General features: G+C 49.6%; 1 protein-coding gene across 1 annotated transcript in view; it reads left to right on the top strand.

The window, feature by feature from the left end:
- MYBBP1A (MYB binding protein 1a) overlaps nucleotides 1–11,085 on the top strand; it is a 56,723-nt gene extending 45,638 nt beyond the window's left edge. The window contains exons 25-27 of the mRNA XM_032707732.1: nucleotides 7,953–8,054; nucleotides 9,162–9,286; nucleotides 10,433–11,085. Of these exons, the coding sequence (XP_032563623.1) occupies nucleotides 7,953–8,054; nucleotides 9,162–9,286; nucleotides 10,433–10,964 (759 nt within the window). The 3' untranslated portion in view covers nucleotides 10,965–11,085. The remainder of the gene's footprint in view (nucleotides 1–7,952; nucleotides 8,055–9,161; nucleotides 9,287–10,432) is intronic.
- Nucleotides 11,086–14,158: the final 3,073 nt, after the last annotated feature.

The raw sequence follows: 14,158 nt of genomic DNA on the forward strand, positions 1-14,158 counted from the left end.
ATTGTAAATGACAGAGCTCACCTGAGATGCTGGAACATCTGACAGAAACTTCTCTGAGAGCTTTGTTCTTTATCAGTAGGTCTCAAAGTGCTTTACAAAGGAAATTCAAACCAGTGAGTTGTTGATGTAATTGAGAAAATATTTTGCAGAAACCCACGAGTTAATGGATTTGGTTTGCTGGAGTTGTTCACCCTGTTTTACAGGTGCCACGCTTGGCTGGGAGCTGAGCCAGCAATCAAACTCTGGTCTCCTGAGTCATCCCAGAGACCCTCTCTGTGCATGGACAATCTGACTGTCTCTAAACTTGGCTTCAGAACAGCCCCAACCAGCTCTGTCCCAGGGTCATCTGTGCTGCTTGTTGTGAGTTCAAACTGCCTGGAGTAAGGCAGTGAGGTAGTGGCAGAGCCTGAGAGGTCCAAGTTCCCCATTCCATGCAGGAAGCTCTCAGCCAGTTTTGGTGAGGGATCTCATACACTCTCTTTGACTCTATCAAGCACATCTCAGTTTGATCTTTCAGCTCTCCCAGTTGTCAGTGTGGGCACATTTTGGTGTTCGTTCCCCTTGTTAGATATATTTCTGGTTCCTTTCTCATGTGTTACAAAATTGCTGTCTTGGCTTTGGAGTGATCTTGAACCTGTGCCAGTTTTTTAGTGGCTCACTGACAGATTTGGGGCGGGAAGCTCCACGTTCAGAATACATCATTTTATGACTCCTTTCTGTCATCCTTTTCCAAGGAACCAGCTTGCCCTCCTGAACTGAGTTGCTTTGTGTAACTCCTAGCTTGTGCTGAAACTCCCAGTTATGATGTGAAAGTCAAAGGGACCAGGAGTGGATTTTGAGGGATAGTCCAGAAAATGCATATTTTATAGCTGTAAACCTTAAGAGAACAGCCCTCAGAAAACTGTTGTTAAAACTGCTTTCTCTGGCTTATACACAGAGGTTTCCTGAGGGTTTCCTTTGCCTCTCCCCTGCAGTAAGTACATCATAGGAAGGGCCCAACTTTACTACTGTTTTTCCCTTTGCATGTTGTGTCAGTGCCATAAGGGATGGACAGCAGTGTTCAGGTTGGCTGTTTGAAACCCAAATGGGATCGAGGCATCCTGGAATGGAAAACTGCTGACAGCAGTCTGATACCAAAGCTCAGTGCAAGACCAAAGCACTCCCAGTCACCAAACTGGAGGCTTTCAGATAAATACACAATCCCAGTGAGATCCATGTGGTGCCTCCTTCCACACAGGTGGTTGCTTAGGCTTGGACTGGGCAGGCAGCAAGGCATGAATGTAGGCAGACAGGGAACTACATGGCCTGGGAAGGGATGGTGTGGATAACCCAAGACCTGTTTTTCCATATCATTTGGGAGTTACTGTGTGCTCCCTGCAGACCTCTGTTGTCTGGCATTCCAGGGTTTTGTTGCTGTTGTGTTGTTCAGTGAGGGATTTAAAACAACAAGCTGGAGCCACTGAGGATGTGTGGGGGAGAGAGGGATGTACTATCTGGCCTTCCAGTGTAGACATGCCCTTAATTTCTGAAGGGCATCACATTTGATGATCTGTGTCTTAATTTGTAGGGAGATAAATTATTAACAGTGACTTCATCAAATCTCTAAAAAAGCCATTCTTCAATTTTTTTTTTCTTGAAGATTGCCTCAACTTTTATCTGTCCATCTTCATGAATTCTTAATTCATTGCCCTTTCTCAGCCTCTTAGCTTGTAAAATGAGGCCAGTAGTGATTTAACTGATATCTTCGATGTGCATTCAGAATACTGGATTTCTCTGTGGAGAATTCCTTCTCCTCCATTCCCTCAGCTCTCCTGTGTGGTTTTTCCCTGCTGCGTTTTCATATGGTCTTTGGGGAAAAAAAAATCAGATCATTAAACTGGGGGAAGCATTGGCATTTTCTGTGATAATGGCTCCTGGATTTTTTTGGTTCCTCCCTCTAATAACAGCCAAAATAAACATCACCAAAAATGCCCTCAACCAAAATAAACATAACCAAAAATGCCCCTTAGTTACACCCTTCAGTGTGTGGGTCTGCTTAGTCCCCTGCCTTCCTCCTTTCTTTCAGTCAGGGACAAGCAGAGACTTAGTGGTTCCTTCCCTTTGTAGGCACATCTTGATGACTTGTTTCTGTTACAGATGCAAGGAAATAAGTTTTTAACATTTATACTTTCAGTCTTCAGAAACTTAGAGAGAGCAGAGGGAGGAGGGACTGTCAGTGCTTCTTTTCCTCTTTAAGTGCCCTTGGCAGCAGCTGCTGCTCTGTGCAGGTGAGTGGTGTGAGAACTTCTCCTTGTGTACCTTGTGCACATGGAGTTGGAAATGGATGTGGCTCTGTGGATAGATGGAAACTGAAGAGGCAGACTCTTCCCTCATCTCTTCTTTGTCTTGCATGATTTAGCCCTAAGTTCTGAGTTTGATTCTACTGTATAGTGAGTATTGTCATGAAAGGAAGTATTTGGGGCTGGGCACGTCCTGGGTTTGGGAAGCTCAGAGCTGATTCCTGGCCCTGTTGTGGTCTGTGTCAGTCATGTTACTTGGTCTCTCTGAGCCTCTGTGAGGTAGAGGGAAGGATGCTGCTTCCCCTCCTCCCTCTCAGGAGAAATGTGAGCATAATTACAGGTGAGGTGAGGGTGCTCACATCAGATAATAACAGGAGCTACAAGCAGCACAATACCAAAATCCTTCCTTTGATTGTCAGTTTGTCGTTAACCTCTCAGTAGCAGGGGAAGGCTGTGCCCCTCCCAAACCTCTCCTGTGTGTCAGTGTGGGAAATCTTGTGCTTTGGCTCAGGAAATGGAAATGCACTTGCAGGGCCTCAAATGCACTTGCAGGATGTGATTCCACCACAGGGGCCTGAGCCACATCAACACCAAAATCCCAGGTTGTGCTCTGGGACCCTGCAGGCAGCACAGAGCCAGGGAAAAGCTTGGATCTTGGCATTTGGAGCTCAGACCTCCTTGGTGCTTCCTGATCAGGACTGTGGGCATTCCATGAGGTGGGAATTGTGCTGAACTCTGCTGCTGGAGAAGAGAGTTTGTCTACCTGAGCAACCCCAGGCTGTGCTGGGGGGTAAGGCCATGTGTTCTGTGGAAGGACTTGGCACTGTGTATATCCATGAATCTGCACATTTATCCATCAGCATCAGGTCTGGGGTGGGGGAGGAGGGGGATGGATGGAGATAGCACAGTGTGTGGAAGGAATGCAGGTTGGCCAGGCTTCTCCAGCTCCCAGAGCAGTGATGGATCTGTCGGGCTGAGCCCACGGAGGGCAAGGGCTGTTTGTTGTGAACAGTGGAATAGGCTGAAGGATGTGCTGGGAATGCATAAATACTGAATGGAGTTCAAACTTCCAGCTGGGAAATGTGCTCGTCTCTGGTAGCAGGACAGTCCCTGGCACTCAAGGTGCTGCTGTGGTTTGTAAGTCTGGGCTGAGTGTCCCCCACTGGTCCCTGTGAAAGGGACAGAAGTGCAGGAAGGTGTGGATGTGGAGACTTCCAGAAACATCGCCTGGCTCTGTGTAACAGCTTCCAAATTCCCCTGCAGGGAGTTGGGCAGGGGTTGGGATGCTGACTTTGTCTGTAGGTGCCCATGCACCACTTCTTGCTGTGTGGCTGGTTTCAGGAGTGTTTTGAGCTTAGACTAAAATCTTACCTGGGAAACAGAGGCATGGATCTATGTGGTTAACTGCTTGCAAGCCCTCTGTCCTACTTGTGTGACTGAATCACTGTGGATATTCACCTCCTGTGCTCTGACAAACTTGTTTTATACTTTGTGAAGACGGAGGAATGCTGTGAAGTGCAGTGAGAGATGGATTCTGCAGTGGTTGGGATACCTCCATGTGTCATATGGAATATAAGAAAAAGCACTGATTGTTAAGATGCTGAGGGTGTGCTGTTCTCTAGAGGTCCAAGAGGCAGAGAACTTTGGATCCAGGAGTGCCCTCCTCCAGAAAGAGCCGGAGGGTTTTGGAAGCAACGTGTCTGACACAACAAGGCAAAACCATCTCTGCCAGCTGAATCCTTGTAGGGTGAGGCAGGAGCTGTACTGCTGTATTGGCTTGAGATGAGATGGGAGTTCCAGCTGTGAAAACTGCCTCCATAGTTTCTCTTTTTGGAAAATGACCTGCCCAGATCTGCTGACAGCTCAGATGTATGGGCATGATTAACCATCGCAGGTATTGCTGAGCTGGAACTGGAACTGAGATTCCCTGTGAAGTGGGACTGGCTGTTACTGAAGGAGCAGAGTAAGAAAAGCAGAAAGTGAGAGGAAAGCAACATAAATCAGCAGGTGATGCAAGTGTAGCTGTTGGGTATAAATCTTGTGGTCTCTCTGCTTTTAGTATTGAGTGATTGGCTTGTGTGACCCTTGGGTTGGTAATGCTTTCAGAGGACAGGGAAAGGGAGATTTGGATACCTTTGGAACAGCACATGGCAGAGAATCACAGAACAGGTGGTTAGACGAGTTCTTCTGGGTTTTCCCTTAACACTCCACCACTGACCTGTAGCATAGCTGGAAGCAAACCCCTGCTTTGTGCCTCAGCCTTGCTATGTAAAACAGATCCTTGTGCAAGTCTCTGTGATCTGATCAGTGTTTGGGGCTCTCCCAAGGGTGCTGCAGAGGACTGAAACACTGCTTCTCTTTTTAAGGCATGTTTGCCATGTGTTGCACTTTGCCATCTGTTACATAATAGCCTCTGCTTTAATGTTATGATTGTATTGTATAGATTCCCAAAATGAAATCACCACGGGCCTGTAAAGTGACTGACCTCTGCAACTGGGGTGGCAGAGCTGATTTCACCTCTGGGGGAGCTGAGTGAGGGAGCAGTGCTTGGTACCTTAAGTAACAAGAAGTTATGACAGATACTTGGGATTAAGTTTGGGACAGCTGCTTTTGAGGTCTGGACCCAGTTCCCATTGAGGAGACTTGGGATTTCATTCCCCAAGGCTTGCCAGCAGTCCCAGCCCAAAGTCAGCTTTTTTTACATAACCAGAGTGAGGATGTTTGTGTTGGTGTCTCATGCTAACACAAATAACACAAATCCCATGGGAGCAAACCCTCCACTGTGTGCACTCCCTGGTGTGGGAGGAGGAGAGTGAAGCAATGCCCAGCAGGAGATACCATCTCATGGAATGCTGATGGGGAAGTGCCCTGAGTGGTGAGATCAGGATAATGAGTGGCACTGGGCTGAGCAGGAATTGGGAGTCTTTAAGGAGGTTTGACTGTCTAAACCATGCCACATAGAGAGGTGCTGGTGTCTTTGTGGTCTTAGGAGTAAATTTCTTTTACACACTTTGCAGCAGAAACGAAAGGGAGAAGAAGACCCATGTTGAGAAATAGTAAAGCTTTATGTAAATCCAGCTTCCCCAAAGCCAATCCATTCTGATTCTGGACTAGAGAAAATTGAGCATTCTGTAGGAATGAATTATCTGCTGCTTCCTTGCTGCTCCTCTCCAGTCACCCTCCCTCTCTTCCTTGTTCCTTCCTGCTCTTTGAGAGCTGTTTTAAAGTGATCCATTTCAGTAGGGAGCTATTTGTTTGCAGAGCATCTAAATTGTGCTGGATTGCTTCTGGCTATTTACATTGGTGGAACTCTGCTTGTGCTTCCAGACTCATGCAAAACACTGCTTTTAATAGATATTTAGTCACTAGACCAGTGATATTTTCCATCTCCAGCTGGGCCAGCCACCCTTTTCATCCCACAGCTCTGCATGAGTTTGGTTGGGCACCCCAAACTAGATGCACATCCCAGTCTCCTGAGCACCTGAAAACTGGCTTCCAGACTGCTGAAAATCAGCCCCTCAGATGTTGCTCAGAGCTACAGGACTTTTCTGTTACTTCAGTAGGATTTGTTTCAAACCCTTCAATGCATCAGGGGCAGCAAGAACAGGCAGAGTCAAACCAGCACGATTTAAATGCAGTCGTCTACATCACTCATCTACAGCGAAGAGAAAATGCAATTTATTTTTAACACCTTTTTAGTTCTAAAGTGTTTGTATATGGAAAAGATGAAATGATAGCTGACTTCACTGTGGCTCCATCTGAGCACTGCCCTGATTCCTCTTGTCCTGAGGAGCTGACAGTCCATACTGATTTTCTCTCGCTGTGAACTTGTGCACAACTTAGCAAGATAAGGATCTCAGTAGCCTCCCTGAAAGCTAATTTAACCACAAGGAATGACTGCTAGCTTGCAATATTTTGTTCTTGAAACTGCAAAGAAAATATTTATGCAACTCAGATTTTTTTTTGTTTATTGTTATTATTATTAAGCCTAATAAACAGAGCGTGCCTGGGCCATGGGGTGTTATATCCTACCTATGAATATTTATTATTTTTTTCCAATCACACCCCCTATATTTGTTGTTTTACCTGAGAGACATTAGAGCTGTTGAATTGTGTGACCTTGTAGCTTAATGACAGCTCTGGAATAGAGTTGCAGTGCATCTGCCTATATCAGGAGAGAGTAATTAGCCAGTTATTGATAGTCAGATGAAGTTGCAGCTTGAACTCCAGCCAGCAGGACGTGGTTGCTTTCTAATACAGGGCTTGAGTGGACCATTCTGGACAGGAAATAACTGTATCTTTATTTCTTAAAAAAAGATACTCCCAGGGTGTGGAACCTGCACAGACAGTAAATAATTCTACTTGAAGGTTGCTGTTTCTGCAGATACATTATCTGGTCTCCCCACTTTTTCAGCTGGAAGTGTTCCCTACGCTCTTGCTGGGCATCATTATTTGTCTGTTGTGGGTGTCATTACTGAAACAACTTGCTTTGGGGAATAGATTTCTTATTTCTCCCAGTGTCTGCAAGGATTTTTTACTTTTTTTGCCAACTTTCTGCTGATATAAATGGAGAACAGTTTGCTCAGAGTCCTTAAAATTACTTGCAGTCTCACTGAAGCAAAAGCAATACGTGGTTTGGGAGAGAACGACGACCTCCCACTGCTGGGTAAAGGTTTGGGGCAGGAACTTTTCAGCCTGAGGATGCTGAGCCTGGGGTGGACTTTGCCCCTTGGCTGGTTTGGAAGGTCCAAATTCCAAGCAGAGAAGGGCTTGGCCACAAGGGCAGCCTTCTCAAGAGGGACAGGCTGTGATGGGACATGGCTCTGTCTACGATACACTTGTCCTGGAAATCCCATTTCATGTTGGTGTAATCCACGTGGGGTTTGCTGTGCTGAGTGTGTCCACACACAAGCTGAGTGGGGGAGAACACAACCATGTAAGCAGGGCTGCAGGCCCAGCTGCAGGCAGAGGATCAGTGCCCCTGAGCCACTGGGCAGCCTCTTTGATCCAGCTGCCTTTTTATGGCTATTTTCTGCCCTTTTCCACTCGTAAATAACTGGCTTTTATTTGACCTATCTTTGGAGTGATTTTCCTCTAAGCCAGACCTTTCACTGGCTCAGAAACCCCACAGCACATAAAGGGAACACAGGGGAGATCTTTCCCTCAGTTATTTCTGTGAATTTAAGCTTGACAAGGCCTGTTCTAGGCTGGCACTTGGGATTTCCTGGGCATAAGCTGTAATGGATTTTTGCAGCAGTGCTTTACTCAGCTCCTGCAGCTGAGTAGCTGTGGTCCCTCAGGTGAGTCTGTTGTCTGGCAGCCTCCTGGCCTTGCCAGAGCAGGGGCAGAGATTATTTTAGCTCTTTTTCTCCAGGAAGCAGCAACATGTCTCCAGTTCTGCTTTAGCTTTAGGGAGAGCAGCAGGGTGGTACCTCTGTGGTATTGCTTGCTCTTATGTTGTCCAGCTGTTTCTGAATTAACCTGGGCATCAGCAGCTTCCACCATGTGCCCTCCTGAGCTTTTCCAGAGTTTGGTGGGTTTTGTGTTCCAGAGTTATTTTGTTGAGAGGTGAATCCTACCATTAATTACTTGTTTTCTGCTTTCTCCTGAGAAGTGTGATTTGTTTCCCCATTTAACGTGTGTTTCTTCTCGATCTTCCCATTTAATTTGCAGTGTTTGAAAACACTTGGAAAACCCATCATGAAGGCTGAGAAAGAGAAAGTTGCCAAGAGCTTGGAGCTGTTGAACTTTCTCCTCAGAACTGTGACAGAGCAGGTGAGTGTGTGACCCAGTGTGTGGCAAACAGCTGTTTTCTGAGTATCTTTTAAATGTCACACTTGGATTTTGCCTTGTGACTGCTCCATCCCACCTCATTTCCTACCAAAGGTACCCCCAGAGGGGATGCCTGGTTGGATCTGAGGACAGAAAAAGCCCTCCTGTCTGAAGGAGCTGATCTCCAAGGGCTTGCTGAAGGATTTGTGCCATGTTCAGCAAACACACGTGGCACCTCCTTTCTTACCAGCAGAAATAAAACCTGGGGTACAGGGAGGGTGGATTTTGTCCCAGGTGATTGCTCTGTCCTCTCCACTGAACCCCAGAGATTCTGATTCCCAAAAACTGAGACTTACTCAGTAGCTTTATGAGTGGGAGTGAAGCTTTGTTCTGGGGCTTTGTTTCCCTGATGGAAAACGACTTTTTTGAACACGAGAGGATTTTCTATAGGTGACAAGATGTGTCTCAAATATGGTTTTACTTACTGGAGCAAAATACCCCAAGCAGCAGAATTGCTGAAGCCCAGTTTCCTACTGATAAGCCCTGAGTTCTGACCACAGCCTGTTTCTTTGTGAAGACCTAATAGGAAAGTGGGTGGAGAAGAGAGATTATTTCCAAGGCTCTTGTAGGAGCTGAATTGCCTTTGAGACACCCTTTTCTGCCAGGTTTTGCTGAAATTACCCAGTGGGTTACAGAAGAGGCTGCCAGACCTTTAGAAACCAGACTGAAAGTGCTGCTGCTTTTCTCTTGGTTGGGTGCATGGTCATGTATCTTATTTCCACTGCTCCCAGCCACGGACTGGAAAGGAAACAGAACCAAAGGACCCTCTGGTCCCTTTTATGCCACTGCAGTTCTACCTGGCATGTTAGAGGCCTGTTAGACTCATGCCTCTCGTGCTAGAGACTCAGTTTTCAGTCAAACCCTGGTACCTGATGGTGCCTTCAGTTTGTGCTCCCAAGCTGGTGTTGCAGGTGGGCTCAGAGCTGTGGCTCGGAGAAGCCGGGCGGGATTGGTTCTTCTGCCATAGCCCCTCCCTAAGGATCTCCTGTGCCCTTCCTGCTGCTGTGAGTGCCCTTCCTGAGCTCACTTGTCTCTCCTTGCCTCTTGCAGAAGCTGAATGTGAAGCTGACGGAGGTGGAGAAGGTGCTGCTGTCCCTGAACCAGCTGGAAGACATCGGGAATTCGCCCCGGCTCGACTCTCTCTACTGGAACGTGATGCGCTGGCTCAATCACACGTACGTGTGCTGGGAATTCCAGCTTTTGGGCTTGTCTGGGGGCCTCCCTGTCTGTCCTGCTTGTGTCCACTGGTGTGGGCAGGTGGGAAGAGAGAGGAAGTCAAGGCAGGGAGCTCAGGCTGGAGTTTTGAGTTAAATGGAGCTCCTGGGCTGGTGGGGTAGAGATGCTTCTTGTTTTACTTGTTTGGAATAATACTGGGCTCATTATTCCATGTGCTTACATGCTTAGGATCGGTCCTTTTTGGGAAAGGGATTGTGAGCATGTGTGGTATGTTTGATACCTGCCAACAGAGTGAGACAGCTGATGACCCAAGGACAGTCCCTGCTTTGCAGCTGTCCCACATGGCAGCCTGGCTTAAGAGCCAAAGCTGCAGAGAAATTTCTAGGCCAGGACGAGTCACTAAGCTCCCATCACATTACAGTGGATTAATTCTGCAGATGTGAGGCTGCCTTGGGAAGTGACTGGATACCAGAGAGTATATGCCAGAACCTTCAGTCCCCTCCAGGGATCCCCAGCCTGGCTCTTTGAGTGGGTGCCTTGCAGCTCTGGAAGCTGAGGAGCATTCAGTGATTATGCTTCAGTGCTTCACACTGAAAACCAGGCTGTGGAATTAGAGCCTGGATCCTTTTTGGGCCCCTCTCTGGTGCAGAGCAGCACAGGCTGGGTGCTGGGGCAGTTGCTGTCAGAAGAGCAGCAGCAGTGGCTGCCATGCAGGCACACATAGGCTGCCCTGGTGGAACTGGAATGGGCTCTTGGAGGTTCTTGCTGGACAATCTCTTGGGACTGTGTAGCACAGCGAAGGCCTTGCTGGGCTGTCACCTCGGACAGACGGACAGACAGACAGACAGTGTCTCAGTAGCCTTGCACGGGGCCACAGGCAGGTGTGCTGGAGTAAGTACAACATGACCATGGAATGGGGGTTCTTCCTCACATCTCCACATGCTTTGGTCAGTCCTGGTCCAGCTCCTGCTGTTCCTTTCAGTCCCTGTGCAGGCTCAGGAACAGCTCCAGGGATAACACTCATCCTCGCAGCTTCCCGTGCTTCCCACACCTCTGCTGTGCTTCACGGACTGCCTGTCACATGGATCACACTCTTCCCTGGCTGTAAATTGAGTTGCTCTTGATTTTTGGCATTCTCTCTGCAGGAAGCCCAAGAAGGACAAGACAGCCAGTAAGCCTGTGCAGGACACGGAGCCGCTGAAGAGGAAGAAGAAAGGCTTCCTGCCAGAGACCAAGAAACGCAAGAATCGCAAGAAAGGCACCCAGGAGAACGGGGTAGCACCGGCTGGAGATGGAGAACCAGCAGCCCCAGAGGAGCAGCCCCTGGGAACAGAGACCCCCAAGCAGAAGAAAGGCCTCGTGCCTGGCGGCAGCAAACACAAGAATCCCAACAAAGGGGTCAGGGAGAACGGAGTGGCAAAGGCGGGCGGTGGGACCCTCCCCGCTGTTAATGGAGGAGATGCTGTGGCTGACAAGAAGAAGAAGAAGAGGAAAAACAAAAACAGAAAAAGAAAACAGGATGCAGGTGATGAAGCTGAGCAGGTTCCAGCTGCAAAGAAACCCAAGGGGAGTGTCCTCCAGGAGACCCAGCAGAAGCAGGGCAAAGCCAACCAGCAGAAGCAGGACAAAGCCAAGAAGAAAAGAAAAGAGAAAAAAACTGCAGTGCTGCAGGAGTAAACTCCATGGACTCACCCAGGCCTGGCATGGCTCAGTAGACTGTTGTAATATCTTTTTTTAACTATAGTTTTTATGCCCTCCATGACTTTTAAATAAACCTTCCACAATTCTGAGCTCTAAAGCTGCGGGTCTGGCTTGTGTGGAGGGTTCAGCCTAGAGCACGGGGAGCTTCAGGAGGTTGAATATCCTTCAGGCTCCTGGAGATGCCCACTCTCTTCTCTGGCAGTGCCAAACAGCCTGTCCCCTGTCTCCATGATTTCCAAAGGCAGAAGTGAGAGGCTGGTTTGGATTCCCTGGGGAGCTGGGTAGGTGTGCTGGCACTGCTGAGTCTTGTGGTCAAGCCGTGTGTCGGGTTCAGAAGCAGCTCCTAAAGGCTCATTCCTGTCCTGCCTGGGCTCAGCAGGGCTCACAGCTTTTCCATTCTGGGAGATGCAGCCTCTGAAATGTCTGGGCTTAAAGGGGTTTGCACAAGCAAACTCAGGGTTCAGATATTCCCAGTTTGGCCACTCTGGTGTTGTCAGTAACTACCATGATCTGGTTTTCTTGCCTGTTTGCTCCTGGGTGCAGGAGGGGTCATGGCCCCTATGGTAGAGCAGGGACATCAATAAATCAGTGAAACAATTGAAATGGTTGATTGATTGGCCCCTCTGCCAGGCCAGCAGCCTGTGTGCAGCCATGCAGGGCACCTGGAACAGCAGGCTTACAACAAACAGTCTGGGAAGGTGGCTGCTTGGAATTGCATCTGCTTATTTATCCCCAGGCTCCTGACTGCTGGAATGCTGTCACCCCTTTGGAGAGCACCAGGAGCAAGTTCTCCCATGTGTTGGGTACCTGGTTCTTGTTGAGAGCTGAGTCTCAAAGTGTTTGAAACACTGTTTATATTGTAGTTGCCTCCTCCCTCCCTTCCTTGCCCCCCCCTGCTCCTGGAGGCCTGGCCCTGACTCCTCTCCCAGCATCTGAGGGAGCAGGGCTGGGTCAGTGGTTGGACTTGATGATCCCAAAACTCTTTCCCAACCTCAGTGATTCTGTGAAGGCCCCAGTGCTCTCCTCCCTCCTGCAGAGGAGTTTGGTGCTGGCTCCTGGCAGAGGGAAGGGCCTGGAGCAGGGCTGTGCCTGCTGTGCCTTCAGCTCTTGCCCCGCAGGTGGGTCTGTACCACCAGGCAGAGATAAGGGCACTGGAAATGTCATGTTGCTTTTGGAGGGAGTGAGAGAAGAGCTGCAAAGAGCTGTGTTTGCCTGTGGCTATTTATCTGCCTTTGCAATGATTCTCTTCTCAAATGGCAGGGGAGTCCCTGTGACACAGCAGCTGGCAGGGACACGGGCACTGCCCATTGCAGGCCACAGATAGGTGCAGCTTCCCATTTCCCTGTCCCAGCAGAGATCCCACAGGCTCTGCTGCACATCCAAGGAGTGCACTGGCTCCTGTGGGCAGCAGGTGAGGGCTGGAGTTCTGTGCCCACTGGCTGGCAGGGTTCAGCAGAGAATGTCCTTCCTGCCCCCACAGCCAGCTCCCTCCAGCTCTCGGGGCAGGCAGGACTGAGGAGCTCTGTGGTGTTGCCTGTGAGGATGCAGCTCCTGGGAGAGGAGGAATTGGAGGTTCTGGACCCTGCAAGTCAAGCACTCTTCAGGTAGTGGCACAGATTGGGGCAGGAGGTGAAGGGCAGCCTCACCCTGCTCACTGTTGGCAGGAGGTGAAGGGCAGCCTCACCCTGCTCACTGTTGGCAGGAGGTGAAGGGCAGCCTCACCCTGCTCACTGTTGGCAGGAGGTGAAGGGCAGCCTCACCCTGCTCACTGTTGGCCTCCAACCTCAGGAGGGTTCGCAGAGGTCCCCAAACAGGATGGAGACTTGGGCTGCTGGGGTGTGACCAGGGCAATGCAGACCAGACTCTCAGGGGGGTGCCTGGTCCCTGCATCTCTGTGGTGCTCCAACAGAGCAGTTTAGGTCTGGACTCCTCCTGCTGAACCTTTTTTCCCAAACCACTTACTCCTGTGGAGGTGGCTGAAGGATCTTGACTGCAAGAGCTGCTGTTGCAGCCTGCAGAAGAGCTGCAGGTCTTTGTTCCCAGGCAGATGTTGGCAATTATTGCCAATCCTGTCTCCAGGAAAAAGACCCTCTGCTCCAAAGGGGCCTGTGGGCACTGGGGATGCTGCCCTGCCTCTGCCATTTACTGTTGAGAGCTGGTTCATTACCTGGTTAAAACCTCACCAGCTCAGCCCCTCCAGCTGTCCCCAGAGTGATGCCTTTCCCTGTGTTGTGCAAATGAAGTGCACTGGAGGCTGCAGGTCAGGGCTGCCTGTGTTCAGTGATCCAGAGGAGAGCAGGGGGCTCAGATCTGAACACTCTCACTGATGATCCCTTTCCTTCTCTGTGCCTCTAAGTAGGACATCCCGGGACTTTGTGCCACTGCTGTGCAGAACTAGAGGAGGAACAGCAGGCAGGGGTGGGGGTGGGAAGCAGGGGAGGGAGCTGGATGAGAGGGCTCTCTCCAGGCAGCTCAGGGAGGGAACCTTCACCTGCTTCCAGAGAGCACGTGTGTGGCACCCAGAGCCACCACACTCCTGCTGTGGCCACTGCTCTGGGCAGGTCCTTGCCCACATGAGTGAGCTGAGGCCACGGAGCTGGGCTGAGCTGCTCTGGGATACCTGCCAGGGTCACTGCGGTGAAGAGTTCATGTGGATCAGCTCATCGCTCGCTCTGGGAAGGGCAAAGCACAAGGTTAAAGCAGTGCCAGCTGTTGTTTGTGACAGAGGGGTGGCAGCTGGGCAGTGCCAGATGTCAGTGGCTGAGCTGGAGCTCTGCCTCACCGTGGCCATGGGGTGCTCAGTCTCCAGTGCCCGTGGAACAGGCAAGGGGAGAGGGGACAGGAGAGCTGCAGGGCACGGTGAGAGTCCTGCTTCACTAACAACTCTCTTGCCAATTAAATTACCTGGCTGCAGGCTGGCTTTGATGCACAGCTTAGAGAAAGCAGTCACTAATCCACTGAGTCAAATCCTGTTGCACCAGCACTTATTTGTGCCTTTTAACAATCACAAAGGTTTCATTTTACTTGATTTCATGTCCTGTCTGTCGCTCGACCTTCAGGACTTCAGGGGACAGGGCATGCTTTGATTTTAATGAAGCCTTTTCTTTTCAGCTGTCCAGAGCTCTTTGGCAGTGAGAAGAGCTCGAGGGTTCTTCTGGATGCAAGAAAAC

Source organism: Chiroxiphia lanceolata, chromosome 20, assembly GCF_009829145.1.
Source record: "Chiroxiphia lanceolata isolate bChiLan1 chromosome 20, bChiLan1.pri, whole genome shotgun sequence".
Taxonomy (NCBI): domain Eukaryota; kingdom Metazoa; phylum Chordata; class Aves; order Passeriformes; family Pipridae; genus Chiroxiphia; species Chiroxiphia lanceolata.